The sequence below is a fragment of the Cetorhinus maximus genome, chromosome 3 (genome assembly GCF_964194155.1).
Source record: "Cetorhinus maximus chromosome 3, sCetMax3.hap1.1, whole genome shotgun sequence".
Classification (NCBI taxonomy): Eukaryota; Metazoa; Chordata; class Chondrichthyes; order Lamniformes; family Cetorhinidae; genus Cetorhinus; species Cetorhinus maximus.
Window position 1 is genome coordinate 193,948,011 of NC_135881.1, and position 13,084 is coordinate 193,961,094.

The 13,084-nt window shown below is 44.6% G+C and overlaps 1 protein-coding gene across 6 annotated transcripts in view; it reads right to left on the minus strand.

The window, feature by feature from the left end:
• The window catches only part of mylk4b (myosin light chain kinase family, member 4b), a 196,517-nt gene that overhangs the window by 35,165 nt on the left and 148,268 nt on the right, over window positions 1-13,084 (minus strand). For all 6 annotated transcript variants that reach the window (XM_078539494.1, XM_078539495.1, XM_078539496.1 and 3 more), the window contains 4 exons: window positions 11,288-11,384; window positions 10,461-11,205; window positions 3,155-3,453; window positions 619-724 (listed from right to left, as the gene is read on the minus strand). In XM_078539494.1, the coding sequence (XP_078395620.1) occupies window positions 619-724; window positions 3,155-3,453; window positions 10,461-11,205; window positions 11,288-11,384 (1,247 nt within the window). The remainder of the gene's footprint in view (window positions 1-618; window positions 725-3,154; window positions 3,454-10,460; window positions 11,206-11,287; window positions 11,385-13,084) is intronic.

Here is a 13,084-nt window from a genome sequence, read left to right on the forward strand (position 1 = left end):
ATCGAGAGGCAGGCTGATTGTTGAGTGTTAAAGTCTGTGGTAGAAGATGGCAACTGGAGACCATTGGGGTCTGTCCCTGACTACTGGAAACATTGTGCATTGGTGGTAGGGAAAGAATTGGACTGGTAATTGGGAGGAAGGGGGTTCTTGGAAAAATAACTGCTTTGTTGGTGGGGCGTGGTGGGGTAGTGCGGGGTGTTAGATCAACGTGGCAGAAGGTTTGCTTGACGGGATGGCTGGGGGAGCACCCCCACTCCTCTAAGCTGTGTTGGAAAAGTACCCAACAGCTAGATACAGCTGCTCCCTTTAGCTGCCAAATTTCCTGAGCCCTTAGTAACCTGACCACTCATATTAAATTCAACAGCCTGCCAAAATATCAGGGGCAGAGCATCATTCACATATTACTCGCCTCTCCAGAGTGGGCTGGATGCCCCAAGGCCTGCTTTGGTTAAAACGGGTGGTTTGGCATTGAGTTTCGCAAACTTGCCCACTGATGACCCCCCCACACCAGCTCAACCCTCTTCCACTCATCATAGGGATGGTGGAGTGGGGTAAAATTACCCCCAGTGCATCTTTAACAATGAATCTCTTTCAGATGAACATTAAAACAGAACTGACCCTCCAAGGATTTCCGATTTGTCTATTGTGTAGTAATTGTTGATTTTTGCCATGTTTGCCGAGACAATCCGATGTTCAAATGGAGCAGGCGGAGCAGGGCCATCATCTAGACCAGGAAAGATAAATATGGAAATATTTTGGCACCTATGCATCTATTGGAAGGAAAGAGGTCATAGGACACAGGAAGATTGACATTAACTGCTCTTAGATTGTGCTATAATGGGGTAACAGTCAAAGAAATAAATCAAAGACTTGTTGGATTTTACACTGAACATTTTCAAAACAGTCAAAACATATCAGACAAAATTTGGCCATGGGAAATGGCAGTAGCACTGTCCACAACTCAATCACCTTGTAAAGCATATGCCACAGGAACAAATACTGTATTTTGTCCATCCACTGACACATCAAAACACTTTAATTTTCAGTGGAGATCAGATGGGCAGAGGGCAAGTTGTGCATCAAAGCCCCTGACCTCAGCAACATTAATTGCTCGCTGCCCAAAATGGGCAGGAATCGTCAGCCGGCAGGTGGTTGGCAGGGGAATTTTGGGTAGCAAGAGGCCGCCAAGATCAGCACCAAAGGTTTCATCACCGGCAACAAGAAAAATCACAGGGCAGGGGACTTGGAAGGGTCTCGTGAGACGAAAAAGTGGGTAGCTGAAGGGGAGGCCTAAACTTGCCTGGTCAGGCCTACAGGAAGAGCACCCCAGCTCCTCCTGGTCCCACAAGGAAAATGTAAAAGTAAAAAGCTTACCTGCCAGGACCACTCCCGGCCCAGGCTCCTCTTCCCACTGTCTTCACTTGGCTGGAAAGCCACAACGGCTTCCCCAATCAGGTGACTGGCTCAAATTGCAGTGGAGCTCACTCATTACATCATTTCATTATTTAAGGAGTCAGGTAGAAACCATGAAACTACAGATCTGTCAGTTTATTGTCAGTTTTGGGGAAGTTACTAGAATCTATGATTGTTACAGGTTTGCACAGTTCTGACCTGTTTACTTAGTCTGCTTATGAATTTTTCAATGCATATCACACTGCTGCAATTCAGCCGTCGGGCTGCAAGCACATTTCTTGAATAAAACACCATTATTATTATTATCAGTTGGTCATTAGGAAGGGAGTTGTGAACTTGAATAAAATTAAGCTGTTCAAAGGGAGCCAGCATGGGTTTGTTAATGGTAAATCATGCCTGACTAATCTAATTGAACTTTTTGAGAAGGTTACTGAGAAGGTAGTTAAGGGAGTGTCTATGGACATTATATATATAGACTTTCAGGAGAGCTTCATTCAACAAGTTCCCAGACAAGAGGTTATTAGCAAAATTGATAGTACATGAAATTGGAGGTAGGTAACCTTTGGGCTTGGGATGGAAATTGGTTGAGAGGCAGGACATAGAGAGTGGGAATAAAGGTTAGGTAGTCTGTTTGGCAGGATGCGACAACCAGTGTTTCTCAGGCTGTTCTGGGGCCTCAAACCTTTCGATAGGTTCTTGACTGGTGAGGGGATCAAAGGTTACGGGGAGAAGGCGGGAGAATGGGGTTGAGAAACTTATCAGCCATGATTGAATGGCGGAGCAGGCTCAATGGGCCGAATGGCCTAATTTCTGCTCCTATGTCTTATGGTCTTACCATATGTATTAATAACTTGGATGAAGGAAGGGAAAGTTGTATATCCAAGTTTAGATGACACTAAATTAAGAGGCATTGTAAACAGTGCAGGCGGAAACTAGGCAGCTCACCACCACCTTCTCAAGGACAACTAGGGATGGGCAATAAATACTGGTCCACGTCCCATGAATGAATAAAAAGAAAGATGTAGTGAATTCACGAACCCCTTCATTAGGAACATGTTTACAGTTTCATTGTACCTTACCTAGATGTAACTCCCTAAGGTCAAGCTTTTTTCATAATAGTTTGTAACCCAATATATATCATTCAGGGCTCAATTAGAATAAAAAACAATAAAACAGTAAATGTTGAAAATCTGAAACAAAAACAGAAAATGCCGGAAACGCACAGCAAGTCAGTTGGCATTTGTGGGGAGCAAAGTGAAACTCCCCAGAGGAGGTCATCTCTGGCCTCATAGCTTTATCTGGGCCTTCACATTCAATTTGCACTCCACAAGTTCAGCGTCAGTGAAACTACTTAGCACCAGTACTAGCCTTGTGCTGTGAATGCACTGTAAGATGCCCAGAAAATATTTATTTATGCACAATATATTAGGGACCTGATTTCCTTCTCCTGTGAACTTGGAAACTGTGCAAATGTTTTAGAGAGGGACATCGGGGCCTAACACTCTAGACCCAATGATAGTGTAAGTGCAGCCTGAATCCAGAGTTAGAACCTAGCCTGATATTAGACTGAAGAGCAGAAAGTCTCCTGAGAGAAGCTGGTCTTATTCTGCTTCAGTTCAGTGTCAGATTAGGTGTCGATACCCGATTTATATTCCAGGCGTTTAGCATTGGTGCCACTTTGCATTGACACTAACCTTCTCAAGCTCTTAGGACAACAAGATATAAGTCAGTCTCTACTTGCCAATCACAATGTGTGGATTCTGTTCTTTGGTTTCTTGATTATTTTCTTTCTGGCTAGCATTGGATGTGGTACTGCTCTGACACGAGGCGGGTTCAGATGTGCTTTCCTGGCTCTGGCCTTTTTCCTCCAATCTGCTCTTTTTGTTGTCATCTTTAAGAGAATCTTCCCCAGTCACTCTTCTTTTATTGGCAGTGCTCAGATCTTTGAATTCATGTTGTTCAGCATTCTGTGATGTTCCTTCCTCTGGTTCTGCTGCAGCTGCTAATAAGGCTTCAGCTTCTCTTTCACTATCTTCATATCTTTCAAAAGTAACAAAGTTATACAATACTTTTTGTTCAAAAGCAAGGACACAACTGAATACATAAGCCTTAATTTTTGTGCTCAAGTTCTGACGTGAGACTTGAACCCACAAATTTCTGATTCTGAGGCAAGAGCGATACTAATTGAGACTGAATTGATAGTTGGCAAACAGCTAGATCATTCCTATTTACAAACTGAACAAAAGGTGATAATTTAAGATTTTGTTTTCAATTCATTTGCCTTGCCAAAAGAATGCAAATTAAGATGAAGAAAGACACTCTGTCTGTAAATTTCTCTCCTTGGGTTGATATCAGGGGGGGATGGGCGGCAGACCACCTCCCGGAAACCACGTCAACATGAAGCTAACCGACTCCACTCTCGAGCAGCCCGCAGCTATAAAGCGCTGCAGGGTTCATTAACGAGAATCGAGTGGGGCTTCCGCCCCTCCTTTGGGTGGAAGTCCGGCCCTCTGGAGCAGCCAGTCAATCAAATTGGCCGGCAACTCCATGGGTGTTAGCAGCGCCAGGAAGGGTGTCAGTGGCAGCTGCTGGGACGCAGCTGACGAAAGGAGCTCAAGAGTTAGGATCACCAGAGCAGGTAGGTCTTGGGCTTTGGGAGTGTTAGGGGCAGTGGGGGAAGGGGAGGGGGAAGGGGCGGGGTTGGGGGGGCGTGGGGGAGATGGTGGATTTAAGACAGGGAGCGGGTAGGAAGGGGGCATTCAGTCTAAGGGGTGGGGGGGCTGCCCTGCAAGTGGCAAAGGGCACCCCCGAAGTGTGAGACTTCCTTCCTTCCCACTCTTTAACCATTTGAGTTAAAAATCGGTCTTCCCACTCCTGCCCTGCTGCCCACGCGAAATGAGTTGGAGTGCATATGCGTAAACATGCAGAGAATGGTAAATAGGTTGGGCAGTTGCAGGTACTAATTGTTGCATAGGATTATGATGTAATATCAATGATGGAGACCTTGCTCAAACAAGGGGAAGAATGGGAACTTGATATTTCTGGCTACAATGTATTCAGGAAGAATAAAACAGGAACAGAAGAAAGGGCAATGGCAGTATTGATCAAATATACCAATACTGCTCAAGAAAGGGAACACTGTTAGGCTGTTTTGTGTGTATTATAGGTCAACAAATACTGCAGTACAAAGGAGATAGGGGGGCAAATTTGCAGATGGATGTTAGAAAGATACAAGAACAATGGAGTAACGATAATAGGGTAAGGTTGGGGGCGGGACCTTCGGTTATTCTAATATAGGCTGGAAAAATAACAGTATAAAAGTCAAAGAGGAAGAAGGATTCCTGAAGTGTGCATGAGAACTTCCTTAATCAGCATGTTTCTGGCACAACAAGGAAGGATGTGGTGCAAGATGTAGTTCTGGGGAATGAAGTGGGGCAAGTGGAGGATGTTTCAGTGAAAGAGCATTTGGGAAAGAGTGATCACAATATCATTAGGTTTAGAGTAATTATAAAAAAGGACAAGGAACAATCAAACGTAAATACTCAACTGGAGGAGGATTAATTTTAATGCGTTGAAAAGCAGACAGCCCAGGTGAATTGGAATCAAAGATTAACAAGTAAAATATTAAAAAGGCACAGACTGGATACATTCCCACGAGGGGGTAAGTAAGGGCATCCAAAGACAGCTCTCTGGATAAAGGTACAAAGATTGAAGTGAAACAAAAAAAAGGTTTACAATAAATTCTAGGTTTATAATACAGTATAGAACCAAGCTGGATACACAAGGTACACAGGACAACTGAAAAAGGAACTAAGAAGGGCAAAGAAAGTTTGTGAGAATAGATTAGTGGAAGGGATTAGACATAGGAAGAAGGAAGAATAAAACAGGAATGCCCTTTGCCTTCACAACAAGATTTCCCTTTTGTTCCCTAATCGGACCCACCTTTGACTATCCTGTCAAATTTCTATGCCTACAATGCCTTCAGGAAGAATAAAACAAGAACAGAAGAAAGGGCAATGGCAGTATTGATCAAATATATCAATACAGCTCAAGAAAGGGAACACTGTTAGGCTGTTTTGTGTGTATTATAGGTCAAGAAATACTGCAGTACGAAGGAGATAGGGGGGCAAAATTGATAAGGAGGAAGTGTTGAATAGACTGTCAGTACTTAAAGTTGACAAGGCACCGGGACCAGACAAAATACATCCAAGGATATTAAAGGAAGTGAGAGTAGAAATTGCGGGGACATTGGCCATAATCTTTCAGTCTTCCCTAGACTCAGGGGTGGTGCCAGAGGACTGAAGAATTGCAAACATTACATCGTTGTTCAAAAAAGGTCATCAGGATAAGCCCAGCAATTACAAACAAGTCAGTTTAACTTCAGTGGTGGGCAAGATTCTAGAAACAATTATTCAGGATAGAATTAGTGGTCATATGGAAAAATATGGGTTGATAAGGAAGAGCCAGCATGGATTTCTAAATGGGAAAAATGGGAAGCAGAGAGTAATGGTCAATGGATATTTTTCGGGCTGGAGGAAGGTTTGTAGTGGAGTTCCCCAGGGGTCGGTATTGGGACCCTTGCCTGACATAGAATAATGATCTAGATCTTGGTGTGCAGAGGACAATTTCAAAGTTTGTGGATGATATGAAGCTTGGGATTGTTGTGAACTGCAAAGAGGATGATGTGGAGCTTCAAGAGGATACAGACAAGTTGGTGGAGTGGGCAGAGAGGTGGCAGATGAAGTTCAATGTGGAGAGGTGTGAAATTATGCATTTTGGTAGCAAGAACATAGACAGACAATGTAAAATAAGAGGTGAAATTTTGAAGGGGGTGCAGGAGCAGAAAGACTTGGGTGTATATGTGCATAAACCATTGAAGGTGGCAGGACAGGTGGAGAGAGCAGTTAATAAAGCATATAGTATCTTGGGCTTTATTAATAGGGGCATAGAGTCAAGAGCAGGGAGGTTATGCTGAATTTATATAAGACCTCAGCTGGAATATTGTGTACAGTTCTGCGGACCATATTAGAGGAAGGATGTGAACACATTGGAGTGAGTGCAGAAGAGGTTTACAAGAATGGTTCCAGGGATGAGAAACTTCAGCTATGAGGATAGATTGGAGAGGTTGGGACTGTTCTCCTTGGAGAGAAGAAGGCTGAGAGGAGATTTGATAGAGATGTTCAAAGTCATGAGAGGGCTGGACAGAGTAGATAGGGAGAAGCTGTTCCCAATATCAAAAGGATCAAGAATGAGAGGGCACAGATTTAAAGTGATTTGCAAAAGAAGCAAGTGTGATGTGAGAAAAAAACTTTTTCACACAACAAATGGTTCGAGTCTGGAATGCACTGCCTGGAAGTGTAGTGGAGACAGGTTCAATTGAAGCATTCAAGAAGACATTAGATGATTATTTGAATAGAAACAATGTGCAAGGGTACGGGGAAAAGGCAGGGCAATGGCACTAGGTCATAATGCTCAGTTGGAGAGCCGGTGCAGACATGTTGAGCCAAATGACCTCCTTCTGTGCCGTTAAGATTCAGTGATTCTGTGGTATAAAAGACGTTAAAATATATTGTTAGCAAGAAATATACTTTTTTGCATATGACATGCCTTTGACCAACAATTTCTGCTGGAAGCCTGCAGCTCGCTATGAATGCTGAGGCTAGAATTCACAGTGCATCCAAGAGCTATCATTTTCAGCTGAAGAGGTAGCTGCCTGGGACTAACCATGTGCATCTGTGCCTACAACTACCAGGGTTAATTTATGATTGATACTCAGTTTAGCAATTAATGGAGCATGCCAGGAAGAGCTATTAGTAAGGCTGCTTCCTCTCCAACAACCATGCATGAATGGAAAATTACTGAAGACTAAACCTGCCAGTGAATCAATTTTGATGAGCAGTGAAAATAAACATAATGTAGCAGGTTTGTGTTACTTGTTTTCACTTAAACAAGACTTAAGTGTCTACATTTTCTCAGATCACAATGCTGAAACAAGGATACAAGTTACAAGGTTTAAGGGGTTGCTTATTTAGCAAATATATATAAGATGGGTGGCAAATGAAATTTTGCACTTGAAAGTGTTGAACTGTAGTTTCCTGCACATTCCATAATACACATTAAATTCCCAGGATAGCTGCGTTTCCTTCTGTTACATGTGTCGTCAAGTGAGAAAATAATTATTTTATCAATAGCCAGTTCTGAAAGGGCCGTATTGTTGTTGAAGTTGTAATGGGGAATGCTGGAAAAGTTTCCTGAGCTCAGAGAGCGATTTCTTTAAGAAAAGTCCTTTGAGCAGCTTCACTCGGGCTGGGCAGAATCTGGGCGGAGTCGGCAGGGGTGACGTCACAGAGTCCGGCCGGTGTGGCGCGAGCGGGTGAGCCCATCCGGCCCGTGGGGGGGGGAGGGGGCGCAGTCCAAAGCCCCGGACACTGGGCGCAGTCCAAAGCCCTGGACACTGGGCGGGGGGAGGGGATGGGATTCATTGATTCTTATAAAGGACGATGCTTGTTTAGAATCGGCTAGTTCAGGAACTGCTGCAGCCGGGCACCCGGCTGGAACCGTCAGCAGGCGGCGGCTCTTTGAAGAATCCTCGCCAATCCCTCCCCACCCCGCCCCGCCCCGGCTCAGACCTCAGTCCCTGCTGATTCCACACACGCGCGCGCACACCTGCAGGAGAGACCCCCCTGAGCGCGCGCGCACACCTGCAGGAGAGACCCCCCTGAGCGCGCGCGCACACATGCAGGACAGTCCCCCCCCCCAACGCGCGCACAAACCTGCAGGACAGTTCCCCCCCCCCCCCCACCCTGAGCGCGCGCACACACCTGCAGGACAGTCCCCCCCTCGAGCGCGCGCACACACACCTGCAGGACAGTCCCCCCCCCCGAGTGTGCGCGCGCACCTGCAGGACAGTGTCCTCCCTCCCCCCCCCCCCCCCGAGCACGCGCACACACCTGCAGGAGAGTCACCCCCCCGAGCACGCGCACACACCTGCGGGAGAGTCACCCCCCGAGCACGCGCACACACCTGCAGGACAGTCCCCCCCCGAGCGTGCGCGCACACCTGCAGGACAGTTCCCCCCCCCCCCGAGCACGCGTGCACACCTGCAGGAGAGTCACCCCCTGAGCACGCGCACACACCTGCAGGACAGTCCCCCCACCCCGAGTGCGCACACACCTGCAGGAGAGTCACCCCCTGAGCACGTGCACACACCTGCAGGACAGTCCCCCCCCCCCCCGAAGTGCGCACACACCTGCAGGACCACCTCCCCGAAAGCACGCGCACAGACGCACCTGACGGATGGTCCCTCAAGCACACACACCACATACACACCTGAAAGACTGACCCCCAAGCGCACGCACGTGCACACACACCTGAAGGGCAGTTCCCCGAGCGCATGCAGACACACACACACCCCCTAAGGATGGTCCCCCAAATGTGCGTACGCACACACCTGAACACACACGCCTGAAAGATGGTCCCCCGAGCACGCGTGCGCACGCACACACACACCTGAGGGATGCTCCCCCGAGCGCGCGCACACACACCCGGAGGACAGTCCCCAAAACGCGTGTACACACACACACACGCCTTCCTGTGAGCACACACACCCCCCCCCCCCCCCCCCCCCCACTGAAGGATGGTCCCCCGAGCATACACACACACACACAAACCTGAAGTACGGTCCCCCGAGCACACACACACTGGGCACTGACAAGCAGCTGCCTCAGGTTCCACTGTATGGACAGCCGTGGCCCTGGCCTGCTATCTCCTGATGGTTTGCAGACTCGGCATCATAACTTATGCTGCGCGCACCCCATCCGGGGGCCAAGTGCCTGCTTCCTGCAAAGAGCGCTACTTCCCCGACTGCTCACACCGCATTCAACTCACAGGCCTGGGGCAGCTGCTGACCAGCCCTCTCAGCCTCCTACTGAACAAACCACCACCCGGAGACATGATGGTCGCCATTCTGTGATGTACACACTTCTCTCCAACTACTGTGAGGGCTTAGCCTTTAACCTTCTCAACGGAAAAAAAAACTGGCAATGACGTTTATGAGCACAGTACGGGTACAGTGTCTGTACCAGATTCCGGCATATTAATTTATTTGTTTAAAATAATGTTTCAAAACCTGCCCGATTACTTTCAATAGCCACCAGGAGATTGATGCCGATTCCACAAGATTTCCGGCCTTTCCAGAGGTTTGGCAACTCTAAGCAACACCCAGTACTGTTCAGAGATACTTTAAAAAGAAAAATGCAAAGTAGCTGAATTCTTTCTTAGGTTTCTTAGTTGCTGTCCCTCACTGTAAAACCCCATTCCCTAAGCTGATGTGTCAGAGGATCGAGTGAATACCCTAGGTAAAGATTTTATATCCAATGTGACTCATTAATTTATCTGTCTGTGGTATGTAAAGGGAACACATTTATTTCTCTATTCGCTATGGAGTCAGGAAATTATATTTATTTTCCAAGAAAAGAATCATAAAGCATTTAATACCTTGTCTCTGAGTTCTTTTCAAATCCTTTCAGTGGAGATACACACTTCCCACTCCTAGGCCCCAACACTTCCCTTTTACAATAAAATAACCATTAGGTCACTATGAATAACATCAACGGAAATCGGCCATCTTAATTATTCTCCCCATAATCATCCATCATTTCAAAACAATTGGATGTGTGTTTTTTTAACCTCTTTTCAGAAACGGAGCAGGAAATTGTGTAAGTGAGAAGTACTCCTTCCCAGTTAGATGAGAGATTGAGGAATGTCTGTAACATGGATGCTATTCCCTTCCGGAAGTGGTTTTTAGTTCTGGGTTGAGGAACAGGTGCCTATTTTCTGATTCCAAAGTAATGGGATGTCTCTTCTTGGGTAAAGAGGAAAACAAATATCTGGAATAGAAAATCATTCCTCCCTCTCAGAGTATTTTGCTCCTCTAAGGTACTTGTCCAGTTGTGAGATTTCATAATTCTTTCAAATTATTCACTAGAAATATAATTTTCTTAAAAGGTACACACTGATAGATAACCTAGTTCGATGAAGTTAATTACCTGTTTAGCAGAACTGTGCAGTTCTTGCCATGACAAACAGTATGCTGATCTTCAGATTCTTCTACCTGTGACGCTATGCCTTTCTCTTTGGATCCCTCAATAATAGTAAGCTCTGAGTCTCTGCTTTCAAGACTGGTGTCCTCGACTACTTCATTGCTTTCATCAATTTTTACAACAATTTTTTCTGTTTCTTCATTTCCTTCACCTATTAATTCTTCCTTTCCTCCTTCAGGCTCTGGTTCAGTCGTTAAGTCTTTGTCAACTTTTACATCATTCTCCTTTTCTTGCAATTTTTCCAGGATCCTATTATCCCTTATTTTTTCATGCATAACATCATTTTTTTCTGTTCTAACATCATTTTTTTCTGTTCTTTCATCATTTTTCCCATTGATCCCTGATTGGTTCTTCACAGCGGTCAAAGTCTCCCCAGGCTTTATGACACTTTGTTCCTTTATAGCAACATCTTTCTTCTTTTCATCGCTGACGTAAATGTCTAAAATGGCTTCAGCAAACTCTGGGACAATAGCTGAGGAGGTGCCCTCTGCCAACCTGGAAGGCTGAGGTTTAAAGACTCCAACATCTTCTTCAAATGACTCCCCTTGTAATTTTGTTATATTGTTGTGCTCTGCTAGGTCTTTGACATTGTCCTGATCCTTAAAGGCACTTGAGTTGCTAACATTTTCTTTATTTGAATCCTGGATCTTTTGATCACCAAAGATGTCTAGATCCTTCTGAGTTGATGGCTCTAGGAAGACAAGATGGAGAAATTAAATAGAGCATTTTTTATTTTGTGTACCATACTGCATTGACAAGATATCTTTGCATACCTGTAGAATCTGGAGGTTTCTTCTTCTGATGGGATTTAATTTCTTTAACATTTGAATTTTGCTTCCCTTTCACATCACCGGACCGCTGATCTTTCACCTGCACAACAATAAGAAGTAAATTAAGGTTCCGTCAAACTGACGACCAGAGGAAACCTGTACACTTTGCAAAAGACGTCAATGTTACAAGCTTCCCAAGCTTTTTTTACACGGTAATCTGTTTTAACCACTTTGATAAGCAAAGATAAACCTCTAAAGACCTGAATCAGAAAAATTACACTAGGCTTCCTTGAATGATTTGGGTGATTTGGCCAGAAATGCAACAATAGAATTCGATTTTCTTGTACAACATTTGCCCGAATTTTGTATTCATGAAAGTGAGTGGTGTTAAAGCTGCAGCATATCCCATTTTTGGCAATAAAGTTCAGCATCAAACAGTCCTGGTTATATGCAGAGTAAAAATTTCTCTGGCCCAACAATATTCTATTGTTATTCTTTCATGGGATGTGTGCATCACTGGCAATGCCAGCATTTGTTGCCCATACCTAATTGCCTTTGAACTGAGTGGCTTGTCACACCATTTCAGAGGAGCAGTTAGAGTCAACCACATTGCTGTGAGTCTGGAGTCACATGTAGGTCAGACCAGCAGATTCCCTTCCCTAAAGGACATTAGTGAACCAGATGGGCTTTTACAACAATGATGTCATGGTCACCATTATTGAGATTAGCTTTTTTTAAAAAAATTCCACCTTATTAATTGAATTTTGATTCCATCAGCCACCATGGTGGGTATTTGAACCCTTGTCCTCAGGACATTAGCCTGCATCACTGGGTTATTACCACTACACCACTGTCTTTACCTGAATAGCCTCTTAAACCAACCTCAGAAAAGTAGCTACTAACACACTACCCAATATTTTTCCATTTCCCGTATCAACTATTCTGTGCTTAAATGTGGGATATCGCATTCAGGAACAGGTAAAGGTGAACATTCTTAGACCTCCTTCTGTTTCCCCTAGCATAAATGTCTAAAGTAGCATCAGAAAATTCTGGGACAATTGCTGAGACTCCAATTTTACCTTTTGGGCTAACACAAACTCCACAGAGATATATAAATGCCTCTCCTCAAAAAGTTAAGACCACAAAAATTCAGAGTAAATGCACCAAAATAATGAAATACCTAAATTACAACACTAAGTCAAATTGGTAAAACTGGGACAAATCACAGCAAATATTCATTTGCAAAGAGAGGTGCTACTGGTAGATGCTGAAAAAGAAAATTATTTAAGAGCAATCAGAAATTCCAAACAAAATGTAGGTTTAATTTCTTAAGGAATATTCATCTTGCTTAATTCCCCCCACCCTGTGATTTGTTTAAAGTGAAGTGAAAAAATTATGGAATTGAGAGCAATGGGTATTGCAATATTTACAACAGAGAGAGTGCATTCCACATCATAACCATTTGCTACGCAAAGCTTTTCCTCATGTTACCTCTGGTTCTTTTACATATGAACATGCTAAATAGGAGCGTAAATAGGCCATTCGGCCCCTCAAGCCTACTCCGCCATTCAATAAGATCATGGCTGATCTGTTTCCGTGTTTCGAGTTCTACATTCCCACCTATTCCCGATAACCTTTGATTCCTTTGCCTAACAAGAATTTAATTACAGATAAAAGCAAAATACTATGGATGCTGGAAATCTGAAACAAAAACAAAAATTGCTGGACAGGTCTGACAGCATCTGTGAAGAGGAAGACAGAGTTAACGTTTCGAGTCCGTATGATTCTTCATCAGGTTCT